Consider the following 22,841-nt stretch of genomic DNA (forward strand, 5'->3'; position numbering starts at 1 on the left):
TTCTTTTTCTCCAAAACTTATGTCAGTTTATAAATATTGGAACATGAGATCCATAAAGTGAAGATACATAAACTGACATTACAAATTTATCAGTCCCTGTTCATGAGAACTTTTATACTTTCTTAGCAACTTTCAAATATACCATACAGCACTGTTTACTATAGTCATCATGTACATTACATCCCCAGTATTTATTTATCTTATAACTGGAAGTTTCTACCTTTTGACCACCATTTCAAGTCATTATGCTGTATAGCTTAAATTTATACAGTGCTGAATGTCAATTATATCTCAATAAAAGTGAAAGAAGAAAAAGAAATTTACCAATTCCCTCTGCCAACAATTCTTTTAAAAATTTATTTATGCTTATTACACAAATAATATACCAGTAGATAATGATTATTTTAAATGCAAACAGCTCATGGATTGGAAGACTTAATATTGTTAAGATGGCAATACTCCCAAAGTGATCTACAGATGTAATGCAATCCCTATGAAAATCCCACTGACATTTTTTGCAGAAATGAAAAACTCCATCCTAAAAATAAAACAGAATATCAAGGTACCCAGAAGAGCCAAAACAATCCTGAAACAGAAGAACAAAGCTGGAGGACTCATACTTCATGACATCAAAATTTACTACAAAGATACAGTAATCAAAATAATGTGGTACTGGCATAAAGACACAAATACACCAATGGAATAGAAGAGAGTCTAGAAATAAATTCTCACATATATGGTCAAATGATTTTCGACAAAGGTGCCAAGAGCATTCCATGGAGGAAAAAAAACCGTCTTGTCAATAAACGGTGCAGGGACAACTGGATATCCAGAAGCAAAAGAATGAAATTGGACTTTTACCTTACACCATATACAAAAATGAACTCCAAACAGATCAAAGACCTAAATGGAAGAGCTAAAATATAAAACTTTTAGAAGAAAATATAAGGGAAAAATCTTTACAACACTGGATTTGGCAATGATTTCTTTGATATGACACCAAAAGCACAAGTAACAAAAGTAAAAATAAACTGGACTACGTCAAAATTTTAAAATTTTGTGTATAAAAGAACACAATCAACAGAGTTGAAAAGGCAACCTATGAAATGGGAGAAAATATTTGCAAATCATACGTCTGATACAGAGTTAATATCCAGATATATAAGGAACCCCTAAAACTCAACAATGAAAAATCAACTGACTTAAAAATGGGCAAAGGGCTTGAATAGACATTTTTCCAAAGAAGATTATACAACTGGCAAAAATCACATGAAATACTTGACATCACTAATAATTAGGGAAATGCAAATCAAAGCCACAATGAGATATACCTCACACCCATTAGGATGGCTACTGTCACAGAAACAAAAAATAACAAGTGTTGGCAAGAATGTGGGAATACTGGAAACCTGTGCACTGTAGCTGGGAATGTAAAATGGTGCAACTACTATGGAAAACAGTATGGTGATTCCTTTAAAAAATTAAAAACAGAATTTCCATATGATCTACTAATTCTACTTCTGGGTATAAACCCAAAATAACTGAACGCAGGGTCTCAAAGAAATATTTTTACACCCACTTGCATAGCAGTATTATTCACGATAGCCAAAAGGTGCAAGTAATACAAGTCTCCATCGATGGATGAATGGATTAAAAAAAATGCAGTATATACACACAGTGGAATGTTATTCAGCCTTTCAGAAGGAGGAAATTCTGACACATGCTACAACACTGATGAACCTTGAGGACACTATGCTAAATGAAATAGTAACAAAAGGAAAAATAGTGTATGATCTCACTAATATGAGGTACTTACAGTAGTCAAATTAATAGAGACGGCAAGTAGAACGGTGTATGCCAGGGACTGGGAAAGGGGAGAATAGGGACTTGCTGCTTAATGGGTGCAAAGTTTTAAATGTGCAGGACGAAAATAGCTCTGGAGTTTGGTTAACATACTTAACACTATGAATGTTAATTGTAACAAACTTAACAATGTGAATGTACTTAACACTGATGAACTGTACACTTAAAAACAGTTAACATGGTATGTTTTATGCTTTGTGTATTTTACCACAATTTAAAACTTCAAAAAATTTTTAATTAAAAAATGAAAATATCACAAATCGGTGTTGAGCTTTTCTGCATCTACTGAAATGATCATATGGTTTTTATTCTTCAATTTGTTAATGTGGTGTATCACACTGATTGATTTGCATATACTGACGAATCCTTGCATCCCTGAGATAAATCCCACTTGATCAAGGTGTATGATCCTTTTAATGTGTTGTTGGATTCAGTGTGCTAGTATTTTGTTGAGGATTTTAGCATCTCTATTCATCAGTGATACTGGCCTGTAATTTCCTTTTTTGGGGATATCTTTGTCTCATTTTGGTATCAGGGTGATGGTGGCCTCATAAAATGAGCTTGGGAGTGTTCCTTCCTCTGCAAATTTTTGGAAGAGTTTCAGAAGAGTAGGTGTTAACTCTTCTATAAATGTCTCATAGAATTCGCCTGTGAAGCCATCTGATCTTGGACTTTTGTTTGTTTTAAGACTTTTAATCACAGCTTCAATTTCAGTACTTGTGACTGGTCTGTTCATATTTTCTATTTCTTCCTGGCTCAGACCTGGACGGTTGTATCTTTCTAAGAATTTGTCCATTTCTTCTGGTTGTCCATTTTATTGGCATATAGTTGCTTGTAGTAATCTCTCATGATCCTTTGTATTTCTGTGGTATCTGTTATAACATTTCCTTTTTCATTTCTAATTTTATTGATTTAATTCCTCTCCCTCTTTTTCTTGATGAGTCCAGCTAAAGGTTTATAAATTTTGTTCATCTTCTCAAAGAACCAGCTTTCAGTTTCATTAATCGTTGCTGTTATTGTCTTCATCTCTATTTCATTTATTTCTGCTGTGATCTTTATGATTTCTTTCCTTCTACTAACTTTGGGTTTTGTTTGTCTTCTTTCTCTGGTTGCTATAGGTGTGAAGATAGGTGGTTTATTTGAGATTTTTCTTGTTTCTTGAAGTAAGATTGTATTGCTATAAACTTCTCTCTTAAAACTGCTTTTGCAGTGTCCTATAGGTTTTGGATTGCTGTGTTTTCATTGTTGTTTGTCTCTAGGTATTTTTTGATATCCTCTTTGATTTCTTTCTTCAGTAATCCATTGAATACGTAGTAACATATTGTTAGCCTCCATGGGTTTGTGGTTTTTCACAGTTTTTTTTCCTGTAACTGATTTCTAATCTCATAGTGTTGTCCAGAAAGTGGGCTTAGAGGGAACCCACCTCAACATAATAAAGGACATATATGACAAACCCACAGCCAACATCATTCTCAATGGTGAAAAGGTGAAAGCATTTCCTCTAAGATCAGTAATAAGGAGGTCCACTCTTGCCACTTCTATTCAACATAGTTTTGGAAGTCCTAGCCATGGCTATCAGAGAAGAAGAAGAAATAAAAGGAATCTAAATTGGAAAAGAAGAAGTAAAACTGTCACTGTTTGCAGATGACATGATACTATACATAGAAAAATCCTAAAGATGCTACTAGAAAACTACTAGAGTTCATTAATGAATTTGGCAAAGTTTCACAATAGAAAACTCATACACAGAAATCTCTTGCATTCCTATACACTAACAGTGAAAGATCAGAAAGAGAGATTAAGGAAACAACCCCATTTACCACTGCAACAAAAAGAATAAAATACCTATGAATAAACGTACTTAAAGAGGCAAAAGACCTGTACTCAGAAAACTATAAGATACTGATGAAAGAAATCAAGGTGACACAGATGGAGAAATATACCATGTTCTTGGATTCGAAGAATAACATTGTGAAAATGACTCTACTACCCAAAGCAATCTACAGATTCAATGCAATCCCTATCAAACTACCAATGGCATTTTTCACAGAAAGAGAACAAAAAATTTCACAATTTGTTGGAAACACAAAAGACCCCAAAGAGCCAAAGCAATCTTGAGAAAGAAAAACGGAGCTGGAGGAATCAGGCTCCCCGACTTCACACTACACTACAAAGCTACAGTAATCAAGACAGTATGGTACTGGCACAAAAACAGAGATATAGATTAATGGAATAGGATAAAAGTCCAGAGATAAATCCATGCACTTATGGTCACCAAATCTATGAAAGAGGAGATAAGAATCTACAATGGAGAAAAGACAGTCTCTCCAAGAAGTGGTGCTGGGAAAACTGGACAGCTATATGTAAAAGAATGAAATTAGAACACTTGCTAACACCGTACACAAAAATAAAATCAAAATGGATTAAAGACCTAAATGTAAGGCTGGATACTATAAAATTCTTAGAGGAAAACATAGGCAGAAGACTCTTTGACATAAATAGTAACAAGATCTTTTTTGATCCACCTCCTAGAGTAATGAAAATAAAAACAAAAATAAACAAATGTGATCTTATTAAACTTAAAAGCTTTTGCACAGCAAAGGAAACCATAAACAAAACGAAAAGACAACCCTCAGAATGGGAGAAAATATTTGAAAACAAAGCAACTGACAAGGGATTCATCTCCAAAATATACAAACAGCTCACACAGCTCAACATAAGAAAAACAAACTACCCAATCAAAAAATGGGTGGAAGATCTAAATAGACATTTCTCCAAGTAAAACATACAGATGGCTAAAAACCACATGAAAAGATGCTCAACATCACTAATTATTAAAAAAATGAAAATCAAAACTACAATGAGGTATCACCTCACACCAGTCCAAATGGCCATCATCAAAAAGTCTACAAGTAATAAATGCTGGAGAGGATGTGCCTAAAAGGGAACCCTCCTACACTGCTAGTGGGAATGTAAACTGGTACAGCCACTATGGAGAACAGTATGGAGGATCCTTAAAAAACAGAAAACAGAGCTACCATATGATCCAGCAATCCCACTCCTGGGCATATAACCTGAGAAAACCATAATTCAAAAGAGTCACGTAAGGCTTCCCTGGTGGTGCAGTGGTTGAGAGTCCGCCTGCCGATGCAGGGGACATGGGTTCGTGCCCTGGTCCGGGAGGATCCCATGTGCCGCGGAGCAGCTGGGCCCATGAGCCATGGCCGCTGAGCCTGCACATCCGGAGCCTGTGCTCCGCAACGGGAGAGAGCACAGCAGTGAGAGGCCCGCATACCGCAAAAAAAAAAAAAAAAAAAAAAAGAGTCATGTACCACAATGTTCAAATAAAAAAGAGTCACGTACCACAATGTTCACTGCAGCACTATTTACAATAGCCAGGACATGGAAGCAATCTAACTGCCCACTGACAGATAAATGGATAAAGAAGATGTGGTACATATATATAATGGAATATTACTCAGCCATAAAAAGAAACAAAATTGAGTTATTTGTATTGAGGTGGATAGACCTAGAGTGTGTCATACAGAGTGAAGTAAGTCAGAAAGAGAAAAAACAATACCATATGCTAACACATATATATGGAATCTAAAAAAACAAACAAACATCATTTTGAAGAACCTAGGGGCGGGACAGGAATAAAGATGCAGATGTAGAGAATGGACTTGAGGACTCGGGGAGGGGAAGGGGAAGCTGGGATGAAGTGAGAGATTGGCATGGATATATAGAGACTACCTAATGTAAAACAGATAGCTAGTGGGAAACAGCTGCATAGCACAGGGAGATCAGCTCAGTGCTTTGTGCCCACCTAGAGGAGTGGGATAGGTAGGGTAGGAGGGAGATGCAAGAGGGAGGAGATATGGGGATGTATGTATACATATAGCTGATTCACTTTGTTATACAGCAGAAACTAACACACCATTGTAAAGCAATTATACTCCAATAAAGATGTTAAAACAAAAACCTGCCAGATATGTAATCAAGCTTTATTATTAACTGAATGATAGTACAAGCATGTTAACATAGTACAAACCTGTAAAAAATAGAAGCTATATTTTAAATTTGAAATCTAAAAATATAAACACTTAATTTATCAAATTTTCCTTTTGAAACTGATTATCTTCTTGATTTGGAAACAGAAAACTGAAACTTTTTCTTCTACACCAATATGTCAATGTCCATGCATACTGATAGGGAAGAAGTAGATACCTAAATGGAAATTTGGATAATGTTATCAATAAGAAGGTAGATGAATGAGTGATGACTGACCAAAAGCAGTAAATGTCTACTACATCTGATATTCCATATTTGTCTAATTAGAATTTTGTACCACAGTATAGTGAAGGTCAATTTGTAGTTCTTTATTCACATTAGTAATATTACTTGAGAAAGGCAAAATAAACAATATTTTTCACTATTATAATGTTGGAAATCAGAAAACATATTCTTAAGAATTCAATCTTCAAGTCTAAAACTTTGAGTATGTAGTTCAGGTAATCACTTCCATCTTTGGAAATCAATTTCAGCATAGAAAAGTGAGTCAGATTAGTCCCTGCTAAATGAGTTTCCCAAAGAAACGACTTCCCTAAGAACATGTGAATTTAAACTTACATTCATTTACTTACTGCATTTGTAGAGAGATTCAGAGTGTTTACATGAGTTGTCATATTCACCACAGAGGTCAAGTCTTTGAGCTGAGGCAGGGGTGTTTCCCATAGATGACATAAGTTTAATTCTTTCAACAGTTCAAAAAGATCTCTTTAGCACCTGTCATGAATGCTGTGCTGCATCACCCAGATTTTCCCTTCAACACTAAAATATTTATTTCCAGGTTGCTCTTTAGGAATTACCTAGGCTGAAGAGAGCTACCTCATCCAAGGTTATGCTCCCTTCCCAAGGCAGCTGGCATCCAATGACTAGTAAACACTGGGCTAGACCTGGTTTTCTCACCCTAACTGAGGACAATTCTGAATGGCCATCCCAGCTTCAGAGCATCCCATGGGGTAAAGCTGAAGCCTTATGGTGACTTTACATCAGCCCAACTTCTCCCTTTACCTAGCCCTGCCTCCTTTCCTTTCCCTCATAGGTGTTGATCCTGAGACCACCCCTTAATAAATTATCTGTACACTAATCTCCATCTTTAAAATCCACTTCTAGGGTAACCCAACATGTGACAGCACCACATCCAACTAAGCCCCTTAAGTTCCAAGAAGTAGAGGCAACTACTCTACTGTGCATCAAATTCACCCAGCAAAGCAATAATCTCTTTTGAAGCCACAGAAGAATATCCAGCATACATGTGTTATTACTACATCCACATGTTTCATTTTTAGCTTTTTAACACAGTGTTTCCTGGTAAATTATACAATTAACAGACTTGTCTTATATTCTTAAAAAATACTTCCACCTTGGATTTAAGTTCCAAATCAAGATTTATCCTAATAACTAACCATTGCAGAAATATCTCCTGTAGTCACACACAAATTGTTTTGATCAATCTACATTAAACTTATACGACACAGGTACTATGTTCAAAAGTTCTGTCTTATCAAAATTTTCATTGACACCACAGTATACTTTACTGTGCAGTATTACATATGTCCATGCAACAGAAATACCACAAATAACTCTTTTAAAGCAACCTGTCTAATAAATTATCAGTCATACCTTCAACATGCCAAACAACAGCATTTCTGGTTAGATTTACACCTGAAACTTAAGAATACATTTTATGACTCACTCAGTAGACGCACTTTTGTAAACTTGTCATCTTTAAAAGGGTTTAACGCCTGGGCAATTGTTTTCCTTAATATAAAACTATATAACTGCATTTTACAATAGGATAGCTTATTTTATTAACTTTCCAAAATAAACCTGGTTGAAATTTCAGTCCTGTTATTGAATTTGATAAGTTTTCATTACATTGCTTTTGTGTATACTAGTCACAGTTTCTACTTTATTTCATTTCATAATGAGCTATTAAGTTGTACTCATTTGATACCAACACACTTCTTTGCATATTAAACACAGGAATATTTTTTAATTTCCTTTCAGTCTAGCTTTCATTCCCTCACTTTTGATAGAGATGTGGATGCCATGGACATTTATTTTCCTCTTATATCTGCTATAAGAATAATGACACAAAGAAGATGATAAATGACAACCTGACACACAGGATATGGGAGAAAATAAGGCATTGTGGGGACTATGTCAAACTGGAGAATACATGTCCCACGTCTGAAGGTAACAACTGCCACTTGGTTCCAACTGATTATTGCTTAGTGGGAATATTAACCAAGTGTTTCCAGATTTTTTTCAAGTTTTTCAAGAGAACTCAAAAATCCAAATTTTTATGTGAAATTGTTAAATGCTGGCAATTAATGCATCCCTATGCAACACATCTGTGGTCATACCCAGGTCATAGGTCCACTGATTTGCAAACTCACTCTTATGTGATAAATTCCTTTTGAATGTAGTATTGGGGGGATAAGTTTCTCAGTCTTGAAGTCTGGAAAATTCAGAAACTGTAGAAATTAAACAAGCCTTAAGCAACCAATGAATCAAAGAAGAAATCACAAGGAAGATTAGAAAATACTTAGGGAAGAATAAAAATGGAAACACAACATACCAAGACTTATGGGACACAGAAAAAGCAGCGCTATGGGAGAAATTTATAACTATAAAAGCTTACATTAAAACAAGGAAAGTCTCAAATCAACCACCTAACTTTAGAACTTAGGGAATGAGGAGAAGAACTAAACCAAAAGCTAGCAGAAGGGAGGAAATAATAAAATTAGAGCAGAAATAAATGAAATAGAGGCCAGAAAAAAACAATAAAATACTCAATGAAACTAAGAGTTGGGTTTTTTAAATGATAAAACTGACAAACCTTTAGTTAGATAGTTAACTAAGAAAAAAAGCAAGAAGACTCAAATAAATAAAATCAGAGATGAAAGAGGAGACATTAGGACTGATGCCACAGAAATCAAAAGGATTATAAAAGACCACTACTAAAACTTATACACTAATAAATTAGATAATCTAGAAGAAATAAATGCATGAATTCCTAGAAATATATCATGTACCAAGCCTGAATCATGAAGAAATAGAAAACCTGACAGACGTATAACTAGTAAAGAGATTGAAGCAGTAATCAAAAACCTTCTAACATAGAAAAGCCCAGGATCTGATGGCTTCACTCATAAATTCTACCAAATATTTAAAGAAAAATTAATGGCAATTCTTCTCAAACTCTTCCAAAAAATTGAAGAGGAAGGAACACTTCCATACTTATTTTATGATGCCAGCATTACCCTGATACAAAAACAGAAAAAGACACTATGAGAAAAGAAAACAACAGGCCAATATCACTGATGAATATAGTGTAAAAATCCTCAACAAAATACCACCAAACCAAATTCAACAGCATATTAAAAAGATCATACACCATGACCAAGTGGGACTTATTCCTGGGATGTAAAGATGGTTCAAAATACAAAAATCAGTAAATGTTATATACCACATTAACAGGATGAAAGATAAAAATCACATGATCATCTCAACAAATGCAGAAGAATCATCTGAAAAATTCAACACCCTTTCATAATAAACACACACAACAAGCTAAGGGTAGGAAACTACCTCAACATAATAAAAGCCATATGTGGAAATTCCCTGGTGGTCCAGTGGTAAAGAATCCGCCTTCCAATGCAGGGAACACAGGTTCAACCCCTGGTCAGTGAACTAAGATCCCACGTGCCACAGGGCAACTAAGCCCACGTGCCACAACTACTGAGCTCGCACACCTCAACGAGAGAGCCCACGTGCCACAAACTACAGAGCCCATGAGCTCTGAAGCCCGCACTAGAGACAGAAAAACCCGCACCCCACAACTAGAGAGAAGCTCTGCACACCACAACAAAGTGCCCATGTGTCGCAACAAAAGGATCTCGCATGCCTCAACGCAGATCCTACATGCCACAACTAAGACCCAATGCAGCCAAGAAAGAAAGAGAGAGAAAGGGAGGGAGGGAGGGAGGGAGGAAGGGAGGAAGGAAGGAAGGAAGGAAGGAAATAAAGTTTTTTTTAAAAAGCCATATTGGAAAAACCCATAGTGAACATCATACTCAACAGTGAAAGGCTGAAACTTTTTCCTCTAAGATCAGGAACAAGGCAAGGAGGCCTGCCTTAGCCACTTTTGTTCAACATAGTATTGGACATCCTAGCCAGAGAAATAAAGCAAGGAAAAGAAATAAAAGCCATCCATTCAAATTGGAAGGGAAGAAGTAAAATTATCTTTGTTCATAGATGATTATGATCTTATATGTAAAAAACCCTAAAGATTCCACAAAAAAACCTATTAAAACTACTAAGTGAATTCAACGAAGTAGCAGGACACAAAGTCAACATGCAAAAATCAGTTGCATTTCTATATACAGATGATAAACAATCTGAAAAGAAAATTAAGAAAACAATCTCATATACAATAGCATAAAAAATACTTAAGCATTAACTTTACCAAGGAAGTGAAGGACTTGTATGATAAAATCTGCAAGACATTTCTAAACAAAATTAGAGGACACATAAATAAAAGGAAAGAAATTCCACGTTCATGAATTGGAAGACAGTATTGTTAAGATGCCAATACTATCCAAAGTGATCTACAGATTAAATGAAGTCCCTATCAAAATCCCAATGATTTTTTTGAAGAAATAGAACAATTCATCCTAAAATTCATATGTAATCTCAAGGAACTGTGAAGAATCAAAATGATTCTGAAAAAGAACAAAGCTGGAGAACTCATATTAACTGATTTCAAAACTTACTACAAAATAACAGTTTAAAAAAAAAGCAATGGAAGAGAACAGAATACACAGAAATAAACTCACATACATATTCAAATGATTTTTGACAAGAGTGCCAAGACCATTCAATGGGGAAAAGACAGTCTTCTCAACAAATGATACTGAGAAAACCAGTATCACATGCAAAAGAATGAAGTTGGACCCTTACTTTACACCATGTACAAAAATTAACTCAAAATAGATCCACGACCTAAATGTTAAGACCTAAAACTATAAAACTCCTAGAAGAAAACAAAGGGGAAAATCTTCAAGTCATTGGATTTGTTAATGATTTCTTAGATATGACAACAAAAGAACAGGAAACAAACAAAAAAAACCCACAAATTGGATTTTATGAAAAATTTTAAGTATTTTGCATCAGAAGGCACTATCAATAGAGTAAAAAGGCAACCCAAAGAATGGAAGAAAATATTTGCAAATGATTTATATGATAAGGGATTGATATCCAGAATACATAGAGAACTCCTAAAACTCAACATTAAACACCAAACGACTTGATTAAAAAACAGGCAGAGGACTAAAACAGACATTTCTCCAAAGAAGATATACAAATGGCCAAAAATGACATGAAAAGATGGTCAACATGACTAGTCATTAAGGAAATGCAAATCAAAACTACATGATACCACCTCACACTCATTAGGATAGTTACTAATATATTTTTTTTAAAAAAGTTGATGAGAATGTAGAGAAGTTAGAACTCTAGTGTACTGCTAGTGGGAATGCAAAATGGTACATCCACTGTGAAAACAGTATGACAGTTCCTCAAAAAATTAAAAATAGAATTACATTATCCAGCAGTTCCACTTCTGGGCATATAACCAAAAGAATCGAAAGCATGTTCTCAAAGAAATATTTTTACACCCACATTCACAGCAGCATTAGTCATAATAGCTAAAACATGGAAGTTTTATCTTCCATCTGTAAATAAATGGATAAGCAAAATGTGGTATATACACACAATGGAATATTCTTAAGCCTTAAAATGGAACAAAATTCTGACACATGCTACAACATGGGTGAAACTTGAGGACATTATGTTAAGTGAAATGAGTCAGTCACAAAAAGACAAATACTGTATGATTCCACTTAAATAACGTACCTAGAGTAGTCAAATTCATAGAGATGAAAAGTAGAATGGTGGTTGCCAAGGACTGGGAGAAGTGGGGAACAGAGAATTTATTGTTTAATGGGTAAAGAGTTTCAGTTTTGCAAGATGAAAAGAGTTCTGGAGATGGACTGTGGTGATGTTTGCAGAATATGAATGTACTCGTTACCAATGAAGTGTACACTTTATGATTAGTATAGTAAGTTATGTGTATTTTACCACAATAAAAGAAACTGGGAAAGAGTTTTATTGGGACACAGCCACCCACATTTGTTTATATATTGTCTATGGCTGCTTTTGCACTATAATGGCAGAGTTGAGGAGTTGTGACAGAAACTCTGTGGCCCGCAAATCTAAAATATATACTATCTTGTCCTTTAAGAAAAAGTGTGCTAATCCGAATTAAATGAAGACAGGTGGGCATGCCTACCAAATCTGAGGATGACATAAACTGGGAGGAGTAGTTAATATACTGCGTGACAGAATCAAAATTCACAAAAACCGGAACTGAAAAAGAATAAGCTGTAACAATCAGGTTGAAACTTAACAGATTATGAAATATGTATGAGATAACAGAAAATATATGTTGGTCTCTGCCCCCGATTCTTAGAACTGAGCCTCTACAGCCCTTATAATTTCCTAAAGTGATAAGAACACTAGGAGCATTGTTAAAATGTCCATACTGCCCAAAGCAATCTACAGATTTAATGCAATCCCTATCAAAATACCCGTGACATTTTTCACAGAACTGGAACAAAAAATCCTAAAATTTATATGGAACCACAAAAGACTGCAAACAGTCAAAACAATCTTGAGAAAAAAGAATAAAGTTGGAGGTATCACACTCCCTGACTTCAGGCTATACTACAAAGCTACAGTAATCAAAACAGTATGGTATTGGCACAAACAGACACACAGATCAATGCAACAGAATAGACAGCCCAGAAATAAACCCACGCACCTATGGTCAATTAATCTACAACAAAGGAGGCAAAAATATACAACAGAGAAAAGACAGTCTCTTCAACAACTGGTGCTGGGAAAACTGGATAGCTTACATGTAAAAGAATGGAATTAGAACATTTTCTCAGACAATATACAAAAATAAATTCAACATGGATTAAAGACCTAAACGTTAAGACTGGAAATTATAAAACTCCTAGAAGAAAATATAGGCAGAACACTCTTTGACATAAATAGTAGCAGTTATTTTTTTGGATCTGTCTCCTAAGGCAAAGGAAACAGAAGCAAAAATAAACAAATGGGACCTAATTAAGTAAAAGCTCTTGCACAGCAAAGGAAACCATCAACAAAATGAAAAGATAACCTACTGAACAGGAGAAAATATTTGCAAATGATATGACCAATAGGGGTTAAGATGCAAAATACATCAACAGCTCATACAACTCAATATCAAGAAAACAAACAACCTGATTAAAAAAAGGGCAGAGGACCTGAATAGACATTTTTCCAAAGAAGATATACAGATGGCCAACAGGCACATGAAATATGCTCAACATCACTAATCATCAGAGAAATGCAAATGAAAACCACACTGAGATGTCACCTCACACCCGTCAGAATGGCTATGACCAAAAAGACCACAAATAACAAACGTTGGTGAGGATGTAGGGAAAAGGGAACCCTCTTGCACTGTTGGTGGGAATGTAAATTGGTGCAGCCACTGTGAAAAACAGTATGGAGGTTCCTCAAAAAACTAAAAATAGAACTACCATATGATCCAGCAATTCCACTCCTGGGTATATATTCAAAACAAACAAAAACACTAATTTGAAAAGATACATGCACCCCAATGTTCACAGCAGCATTATTTACAACTGCCAAGATACAGAAGCAACCCATCAACAGATAAATGGATAAAGAAGATGTGGTATATATATAAAATGGAATGTTACTCAGCCATAAAAAAGAATGAAATCTTGCCATTGCAACAACATAGATGGACTTAGAGGGTATTATGCTTAGTGAAATAGGTCAGACATAGAAAGACCAATACTGTATGTTATCACTTACATGTGGAATCTAAAAACTAGAATGAATGAATGTAACAAAACAGAAATAGACTCACACATATAGAAAACAGAGTAGTGGTTACCAATGAGGAGAGGGAAGGGGGTAGTGGCAAACAGGGGTAGGGGATTAAGAGGCACGAACTACTACGTATGAAATAAATAAGCTACAAGGATATATTGTACACCACAGGGAATATAGTCAGTATTTTATAACTTTAAATGGAGTATAATCTATAAAAATATTGAATCACTATGTTGTACACCTGACACTAATATAATATTGTAAATCAACTATACTTCAATTTTAAAAATTAAAAAATTAAAACAGTGGTTCTCAGAACCACCTGGAGGACTAATATAGAATACAGAGGTCTGGGCTTGTTGGAGTAAGGTAGGGCCTGATCTCTCTGTTTTTACCACATTCACTAGTGATTATTTTTTAATAAGCTTTATTGAGGTATAATTCACATACCATACAATTCATCCATTTAAAGTATATGATTCAATGTTTTTTAGTATATTCCCAGAGTTGTGCAACCATCATACAATTTTAGAACATTTTCATTATGCCAAAGAGAGACCCCATGCCCATTAGTAGTTACTCCCCGTATCCCCCCAATTCTCAAAGCCCTAGGCAACCACAAATCTACTATCTGCTTCTATAAATGTGCCTGTTCTGGAAATATCATAAAAATGGAATGATACAATATGTGGTCTTTGTGACTGGCTTCTTTCACTTACCATGTTTTTAAGGTTCATCCACGTTATAACATGTATCAGTACTCTGTTTCTTTTTATTGCCAAATGAGTATACTACATTTTGTTTATCTTTTCATCAGTTGACAGACATTCTGGTTGTTTCCACATCTGATTATTAAAAATAATGCTGTTATGAACATTCATATACACGTGTTTGTATGGACACGTTTCCTGTTTAATTTAGGAGTGGAACTGCTGGGTCATATGGTAACTCTATTTAACTTATTGAGGAACTAACAGGCTGTTTCCAAAGTGGCTGCACCATTTCACATTCCCACCAGCAGTGTATGAGGGTTACAATTTTTCCACATCCTTGTCAATTTCTGTTATTATCTATCGTTTTGATTACAGCCATCCTAGTAGTGTGAAGCAGCTTCTCATTGTGGTTTTGATTTGCATTTCCCTGATGGCTAACGATGTTGAGCATCTTTTCAAGTGATTCCCCAGTAACTGTGATGAACACTGAAGTCTGAAAACCACTAAGAGGTCTGCAAGTACATTAAGGTCCCTTTTGACATTAATGATCCCAAGAAGATAGAGCCAGAGAGGTATATCATTTGCAGAACTACACTTGCACATGCCTTCCTGTTCCACATGCCACTGGCCTACAAGTTAACCTAGTCAACTCCTGTTTTATAAAACCCTACCTTACTCCTTTCTCATTTTATTTTAAAAAATTTTAATATAAATTTTAAAATTGACTTGACTACGGATTGTTTAAATCATTTAAGCAAGCAGTTCCATCTTCTAATTTGATTAGCACAATGGCAAATATTGTGCTCTGTGAATATGGATGGAGGGAGGTAGATATATAGATATAGACAGATATAATTCAATATATGTTAATGGAAACCTTAGAAAAATGTTAGTCTTTAAAGAAAAAATCATTTCTTCTATACCTTTCATGATACATCAGCAGTTTAGCAATGCTCAGACAAAAGTCTAAAGACATGTCACGATGTAGTATTTCCATGATAGCTAACAAATAGAACAAAGGAAATAATCAAATTAGTTTCACTTTTTAGGAACCTTAGCTATTTTCAGTAATTTTCCTCTGTTCAAAATCTACTTTCTAAATGTTTGCCATATACCACGTCTTGCCTAACAATTTACCAAAGTCTTTTCATATAGCAATAATATCCAATGCTAGAGAGAGTACAGTAAAACAGGCAAAGTAACTTTTTGAAAAGCAATTTGACTACTATCTGCTAAGAACACAGTGGATAAAAACTTGGGATCTGAAGTCAGACAGATCCATATTTGAAACCACTTTCCACTTTCATGGCCATAAGCAATTACTTAGTTTTTCTGCACCTTAGTTTTGTCATCTGTAAAGTGGGGAACAAATCACCAATCTCTCAGGGCTGATGAAAGAGTTACGTGAGATAATGTATGTAAATTACATAGCAAAGGACCTAGCACTTAGTAAGCATTCAGTAAATGAAAGTTGCTGTTATTATTATTCCCTTTACTTCAGAAATTGTACTTCTGAAAATTCATCTGAAATAAATGTGGGGAAATGTAATGAACAGGATATTAAAAGCAATATAAATTATAACAACAATAAAAAGGACATATACTGAGTGTCCACTGTAGGGTAGTGATAAATTACTATGCAACCATTAAAACTGTTAAATATGAAATAAAACTGTTTTTCATTTAAAAAATGAATATGCACCAATATGAAAAATGGTTATAAGATTAGTAAAAAAACAAAATTGGAAAACAAAGGCTGTCTGTACTATATAGTCACAATTCTGTAAAACAAGCAAATTAATATAGAAAAATACTGTAAATAAATCATCAAATTTCTAAAAGTGATTGTGTTTAGATTATTTATTCAAAAAATAACTGATGAGTGTATTCTCTGTGCCAGGAACTGTGCTTGGTGCTGGGAATCCAGCAGTGGACAAAACACACAAAAATCTCTGCTACCAAGGAGCTGATATTCCAATGGATGGTGGACAATGGATATTTTTACTATTTTCCAGAAACTTCCTTAATGGGTATGTTATACCTTTTCACAATAAAAAAATTATATATTTTTTTTAATTTCTACTTTTCCTACTGTAAAAAATACCAGTGAAGTTCCAATGAAAAATACCACTTAGGTTGACCATTCTTTTTTTTAAAAAAAAAAAATATATATATTTATTTTATTTATTTATTTTTGGCTATGTTGGGTCTTTATTGTTGTGCATGGGCTTTCTCTAGTTGTGGCGAGTGGGTGCACAGGCTTCCATTGCGGTGGCCTCTCTTGTTGCAGAGCATGAGCTCTAGGCGTGAGGGCTTCAGTAGTTGTGGCTCACAGGCTCTAGAGCGCAGGCTCAGTAGTTGTGGCACACGGGCTTAGTTACTCCACGGCATGTGGGATCTTCCCAGACCAGGGCTCGAATCCATGTCCCCTGCGCTGGCAGGTGGATTCTTTTTCTTTCTTTTTTTTTTTTTTTTTTTGCGGTACGCGGGCCTCTCACTGTTGTGGCCTCTCCCATTGCAGAGCACAGGCTTCCGGACGTGCAGGCTCAGGGGCCATGGCTCACGGGCCCAGCCGCTCTGCGGCATGCGGGATCTTCCCGGACCAGGGCACGAACCCGTGTCCCCTGCATCGGCAGGCGGACTCTCAACCACTGCGCCACCAGGGAAGCCCTGGCAGGTGGATTCTTAACCACTGTGCCACCAGGGAAGCCCAGGTTGACCATTCTTGAAGTATTTTCATTAGCAAAGAAATGAAGAGATTATAAACATACAGGTTTCATATATACTTTTTTTTAAATTAATTTTTGGCTGCATTGGGTCTTTGTTGCTGCGTGTGGGCTTTCTCTAGTTGCAGCAAGTGGGGGCTACTCTTCATTGTGATGTGTGGGCTTCTCATTGCAGTGGCTTCTCTTGTTGCGGAACACGGGCTCTAGGCGCGGGTTTCAGTAGCTCTGGCTTGTGGGCTCAACAGCTGTGGCTCACGGGCTCTAGAGCACAGGTTCAGTAGTTGTGGCACACGGGCTTAGTTGCTTCAGGGCATGTGGGATCTTCCCAGGCCAGGGCTCGAACCCGTGTCCTCTGCATTGGCAGGCAGATTCTTAACCACTGCACCACCAGGGAAGTCCCCATATATACTTTTAATACAAAGTGAAAGATAACTTTATTATTTTAAACTATAGAAAACTTAAATTCATGAAGTTTCCTAGTTTGTAATCTGATGTTGCAACTCTATCATGAGCATCTAGATTAAGTTAAGTAAAAACAATCTGGAAATAAAGAATAATTTCATTTTAAACTCTGTTTCTTTTCTACATTTTGATAAAAAACTGTAATGGGGAATTCTAGTCCAAAATTAATCAACTTCAAACTAGGTGACTCCAATAATCTCTGATCTTCCCATATTATATTAGCTTGAGTAAGACTATTCCCTTAATTGGTTTGTTGGTTTGTTTATTCCTGTACTGCAAAAAAAGAGGAGTTGTCTTTCTGGCTCCTAATAAATTTCAACCTGTGTATATCTGAGCTGATACTGTTACCTAGACATGCAGAATCCTCTATATATTTCAGCTTCTGAGGTCTCTTAGTGATTGGCTAATATTCTAGAAGTCACAGAAAGTTTCAGCAGTACTAAACTGGCACTAAATTTAGAGCAACTTCCAAATCTGATTACTGTCCTACTTATTATAAATTCTTATTGCTTACTGGATAATCAGTTATTATACTAACATATCATATTATATAGTAAAAATAATGCAGCTCTATAATGCAATTAAATTTTTATGCAGTAAAAAAAAGCATGTATACATTAAAAAATTTAGAGTAAATTATTTTTATGACTAAACATAATTGAAATACTGTTAAGGGGCCAGTGTGCATAGAGATATTATGCCTCACTTAATTTATCTATACAGTAGTAATAACAACAATAATAATAACTACAATAATAGGTAATATTTATTGCACACTAACTATGTACCAGGCATGGAACTAAATGCTTTACATACTTTTTCTCATAGGATTCTCAAAACAACACAGTGAGGTAGACATTAATATTACATTTCTTTTAAAGATGAAGAAACTGAAGCACAGAAAAGTTGTCACTTGCCAAATGACCCACAGCTGTGTATCAGGATGTTTATGTTGTGATGTGCACATTCTAGTCCCTTGAGAATTTTGAAAAACAAATAGCAATATTTATACAAGTAATTATAAATGGCACAGCATTACAAAGGCTTTTTCTATCAATAGGTTATCTTTCTTCATGGTGGGCAGGTTGGGCAGCTGCAATTTTCTGCTAGACTAAAGGAAAACTGATAGCTTTTATTCAGCTCTTTTTTACTACTTGTTAAATTTGCTACTATTCTTTCTTCCTTCTCCTTTTCTTCCTGACTGACAATCTTATGTGCTCAATTTCCTTCTCAGTCACCATCAAATTATACCTATGCTAGTATACTACAAAAAATCTTACATTCAACAAATTGGTGTTAATATTTCAAAATTGTGTACTCTTCACACACAGAGATGTTACTTACCTCCAAGAAATTCTTCTTTAGCTGTTTCATACTTCAAGAGGATTTTCATCTTTAAGGAAAGCCCACCTGGAGTTAAATGTTCCTATTTTAAACAAAGAAATCACAATGATATTAACACTGTGAAATGTAAAAGACAATTTTCAAGTAACTGCCTGTTTTTATTCAACCACAGCAAGATGTATCATGACCAAAGGAAATCAAAATTATAAAAAATCAAATCATAACATCCGGTCTATTCCTGAGGATATTTTCTGGTATTTTATTCAATCTAAATGAAATAGTAAAAGGAAAAGAACATGTAAACATTTCTGTTGAGTGGCAAGCATTTAATGGCAAGGCCAATACTTAAACTGTGAGAATGTTAAGACCATATTCTTGTCTTGGTAAGCAAAACCCCAAACATCAATTAGGTTTGTTTTCTTTTGAGACTTTAATAACAACGAAGGTCCTTTGCAAACAATGGCTGAATGAAATAGAAAACATATTGTCTTTCCTATAGGATACGCCTATCATATTTACTATTAATAACAATGTACTCTGAATGGTTTTTCCAAGTCCTTGCTAGTTGGACCTGCTACCACTTTTGCGTGACAGTGTACATCTTTACACAGCAGTCTACGATTAAAAGTGCAGTCTAGGTTCACAGAATAGAATTTTTCTCTCTACAATGTCAATTAATCTCTAAATGAACACTGTACTCATTAGCTCCAAGCTCTGCAAAAAATTACTGCGATTCATGGGTGAGATGCCTGAAGAATGGAAAGTTAGGGGAAAAGTAACTACTGGTATTAAAAGCATTTGCAAATAAAGATAATATCAGTCCAAAGAATAAACTAAGATTGCATTATAATTATAACTTATTGCATTAGCACCTTTCCTAACGGGCATGTTGGAATATCTCTTGGGCTCAAGACATATTCCACATATTAGCAATGAACAATCCAAAAGTGAAGTTAAGAAAATAATTCCATTTATAATAGCATCAAAAAGAATAAAATACATAGGAATAAATTTTAAAAATATGGGCAAGACTTCTATACTGAAAACTACAAAACATTACTGAAAGAAATTAAAGACCTAAATAAATAAAAATACATCCCATATTCCTGATTGGAAAACTTAATATTGTTCAGATAGCAGTAATCCCCCAATTGATCTACAGATTCAATGCAATCAAATTTCCAGCTGGTTTCTTTGTAGAAATTGACAGGCTGACCCCAAAATTCACATGAAAGTGCAAGGGATGCTGAAAAAATCTTGAAATAGAACAAAGCAGGACTCATGCTTGCAATTCCAAAGTGGTATACCACTTCACACTAACATCAGCTGTGGATGAGAATTCCCAGTGTTCCACATCCTTGTCAACACCTGGAATTATCGGACCTCTAAGTTTTTGCCAATCTACTGGGTATTTTACCTACTTTAAGGTGTTCTTATCTTCCTAGCCCCTTACTGTGAGGCTTTCCTAAGGCTCAGCTTCTATAAAACTACTCCTTTTCCTACATTCTCTCCTTCAGAAATCTTACCCATTTTTCAGGCTACAAATATCATTTTAGGTAAAAAAAAATCTGTTGAAAGACTTTTTTGGGGGTTAACAGCTTTAATGAGCTATAATAAACATATCATACAATTCACCCATTTAAAGTACACAACTCAGAGGACTTCCCTGATGGCACAGTGGTTAAGAATCCACCTGCCAATGCAGGAGACACGGGTTTGAGCCCTGGTCTGGGAAGATCCCACATGGTGTGGAGCAACTAAGCCAGCGAGCCACAACTACTGAAGCCCGTGCACCTAGAACCTGTGCTCTGCAACAAAAGAAGTCACTGCAATGAGAGACCCACGCACCGCAATTAAGAGTGGCCCCCGCTCACTGCAACTAGAGAAAAGCCCGCACCCAGCAACGAAGACCCAACACAGCCCTAAATAAATAAATAAATTTTTAAAATACCCATGACATTAAAATAAATAAATAAATAAATAAAAATAATAAAGTACACAACTTGGGACTTTGCTGGTGGTCCAGTGGTTTAGAATCTGCCTTCCAATGTAGGGGACATGGGTTCGATCTCTGGCTGGGGAACTAAGATCCCACATGCTGCAGGGCATCTAGGCCCTCGTGCTACAACTACAGAGCCCATGTGCTCTGGAGCCCGCGCGCCACAACTAGAGAGCCTGCGTGCCGCAACTACTGAGCCCGCACACCATAACTAGAGAGAAGTCCGCATACTTCAACAAAAAGCCAGCACGCTGCAATGAAAGATCCTGCATGCCACAACTAAGATCCGATGCAATTATGAATAAAGCTGCTATAAACAACCATGTGTAGGTTTTGTGTGTACATAAGTTTTCAACTTCTTTGGGCAAATAGCATGGAGTGCAATTACTGGACTATATAGTAAAAGTATGTTTAGTTTTGTAAGAAATTGCCAAACTGTCTTCCAAAGTGGCTGTACCAGTTCATGTCTTTTTAATATCCAATATGATGAAATGAGAAGTATGCATAAAGCATTTTTCCTGCATGTTGAAGTACCGTGGTAGCTGTTTCCAGGAAAAAAACACTTGTGTGATTATTTGAACTGCAAGCTGAACAAGCCATATTTGTCACGGAATACCATTTTTAGACAAACCTCAGTTATTCCAACATGGGTATTTGGCAGACATTTTCACAAAAATGAAAGAAAAAGGAAAACAGCTGATGGTATTTTATTCATAAATGCCAAAACTTGGAAGCAACCAAGACATCCTTGAGTAGGTGAATAGATAAATAAACTGTGGAACATTCAGACAATGGAATATTGTTCAAAGTTACAAAGAAATGAGCTATCAAGCTATGAAAAGACATGGAGGAATCTTAAATGCATATTACTAACTGAAAGAAGCCAATCTGAAAAGGCTACATACTATAGGATTCCAATTATATAACACTGTGGAAAAGGCAAAACTACAGAGTCAGTAAAAAGATCAGTGGTTGGCAAGGGTTAGGGGAAAGGGAGGGATGAATAGGTGGAGCACAGAGGAGTTCTAGGGCAGTGAAACTACTCTGTATGATAAGTATAAATGGATACATGCCATTACACATTTTTCCAAACCCTGAGAACATACAACACTAAGAGTGAACTCTAATGTAAACAGTGGACTTCAGGTGATAATGACGTGTCAATGCAGGCTCATCAGTTGTAACAAACGCACTACTTTGGTGGGGACTTTGATAGCTAGGAAGGCTGTGCACGAGTAGGGGCAGGATGTGTATGGGAAATCTCTGTACCTTCTGCTTAATTTTGCTGTGAACTTAAACTGCTCTAAAAAGTTGTCTCTAAAAAAAAAGAACACTCCAATTAAAATCAAAACAAAGACGTGCACTCAAGAGTTGATTTAAAAAACGATGCAGCCAAAAATAAATAAATATTTTTTAAAAAATAAAGTACACAACTCAATGGGTTTTAGTATATACACAAAGTTGTTTATCAGTTTTAGAACAGTTTCATCACCACAAAAAGAAACCTTGTACCCTTTAATAGTCATTCTCTATTCCCTCCAGTGCCACCTCACCCCAACACCCAGGCAAACACTATTCTACTTTCTGTATCTATATATTTACCTATTTGGGACATTTCATGTAAATGGAATGATACAATATGTGTTCTTTTGTGGCTGGTTTTCTTCAATTGGCATAATGTTTTCAGGG

The 22,841-nt window shown here is 35.6% G+C and overlaps 1 protein-coding gene across 1 annotated transcript in view; it reads right to left on the bottom strand.

Annotated features, from left to right (window-relative positions):
• Positions 1-22,841, bottom strand: part of TEX11 (testis expressed 11) — a 345,588-nt gene that overhangs the window by 153,709 nt on the left and 169,038 nt on the right. The window contains exons 12-13 of the mRNA XM_033849819.2: positions 19,154-19,235; positions 15,545-15,623 (exon numbers count right to left, since the gene is read on the bottom strand). Of these exons, the coding sequence (XP_033705710.1) occupies positions 15,545-15,623; positions 19,154-19,235 (161 nt within the window). The remainder of the gene's footprint in view (positions 1-15,544; positions 15,624-19,153; positions 19,236-22,841) is intronic.

This window comes from Tursiops truncatus, chromosome X (genome assembly GCF_011762595.2).
Source record: "Tursiops truncatus isolate mTurTru1 chromosome X, mTurTru1.mat.Y, whole genome shotgun sequence".
NCBI classification, from domain to species: Eukaryota; Metazoa; Chordata; class Mammalia; order Artiodactyla; family Delphinidae; genus Tursiops; species Tursiops truncatus.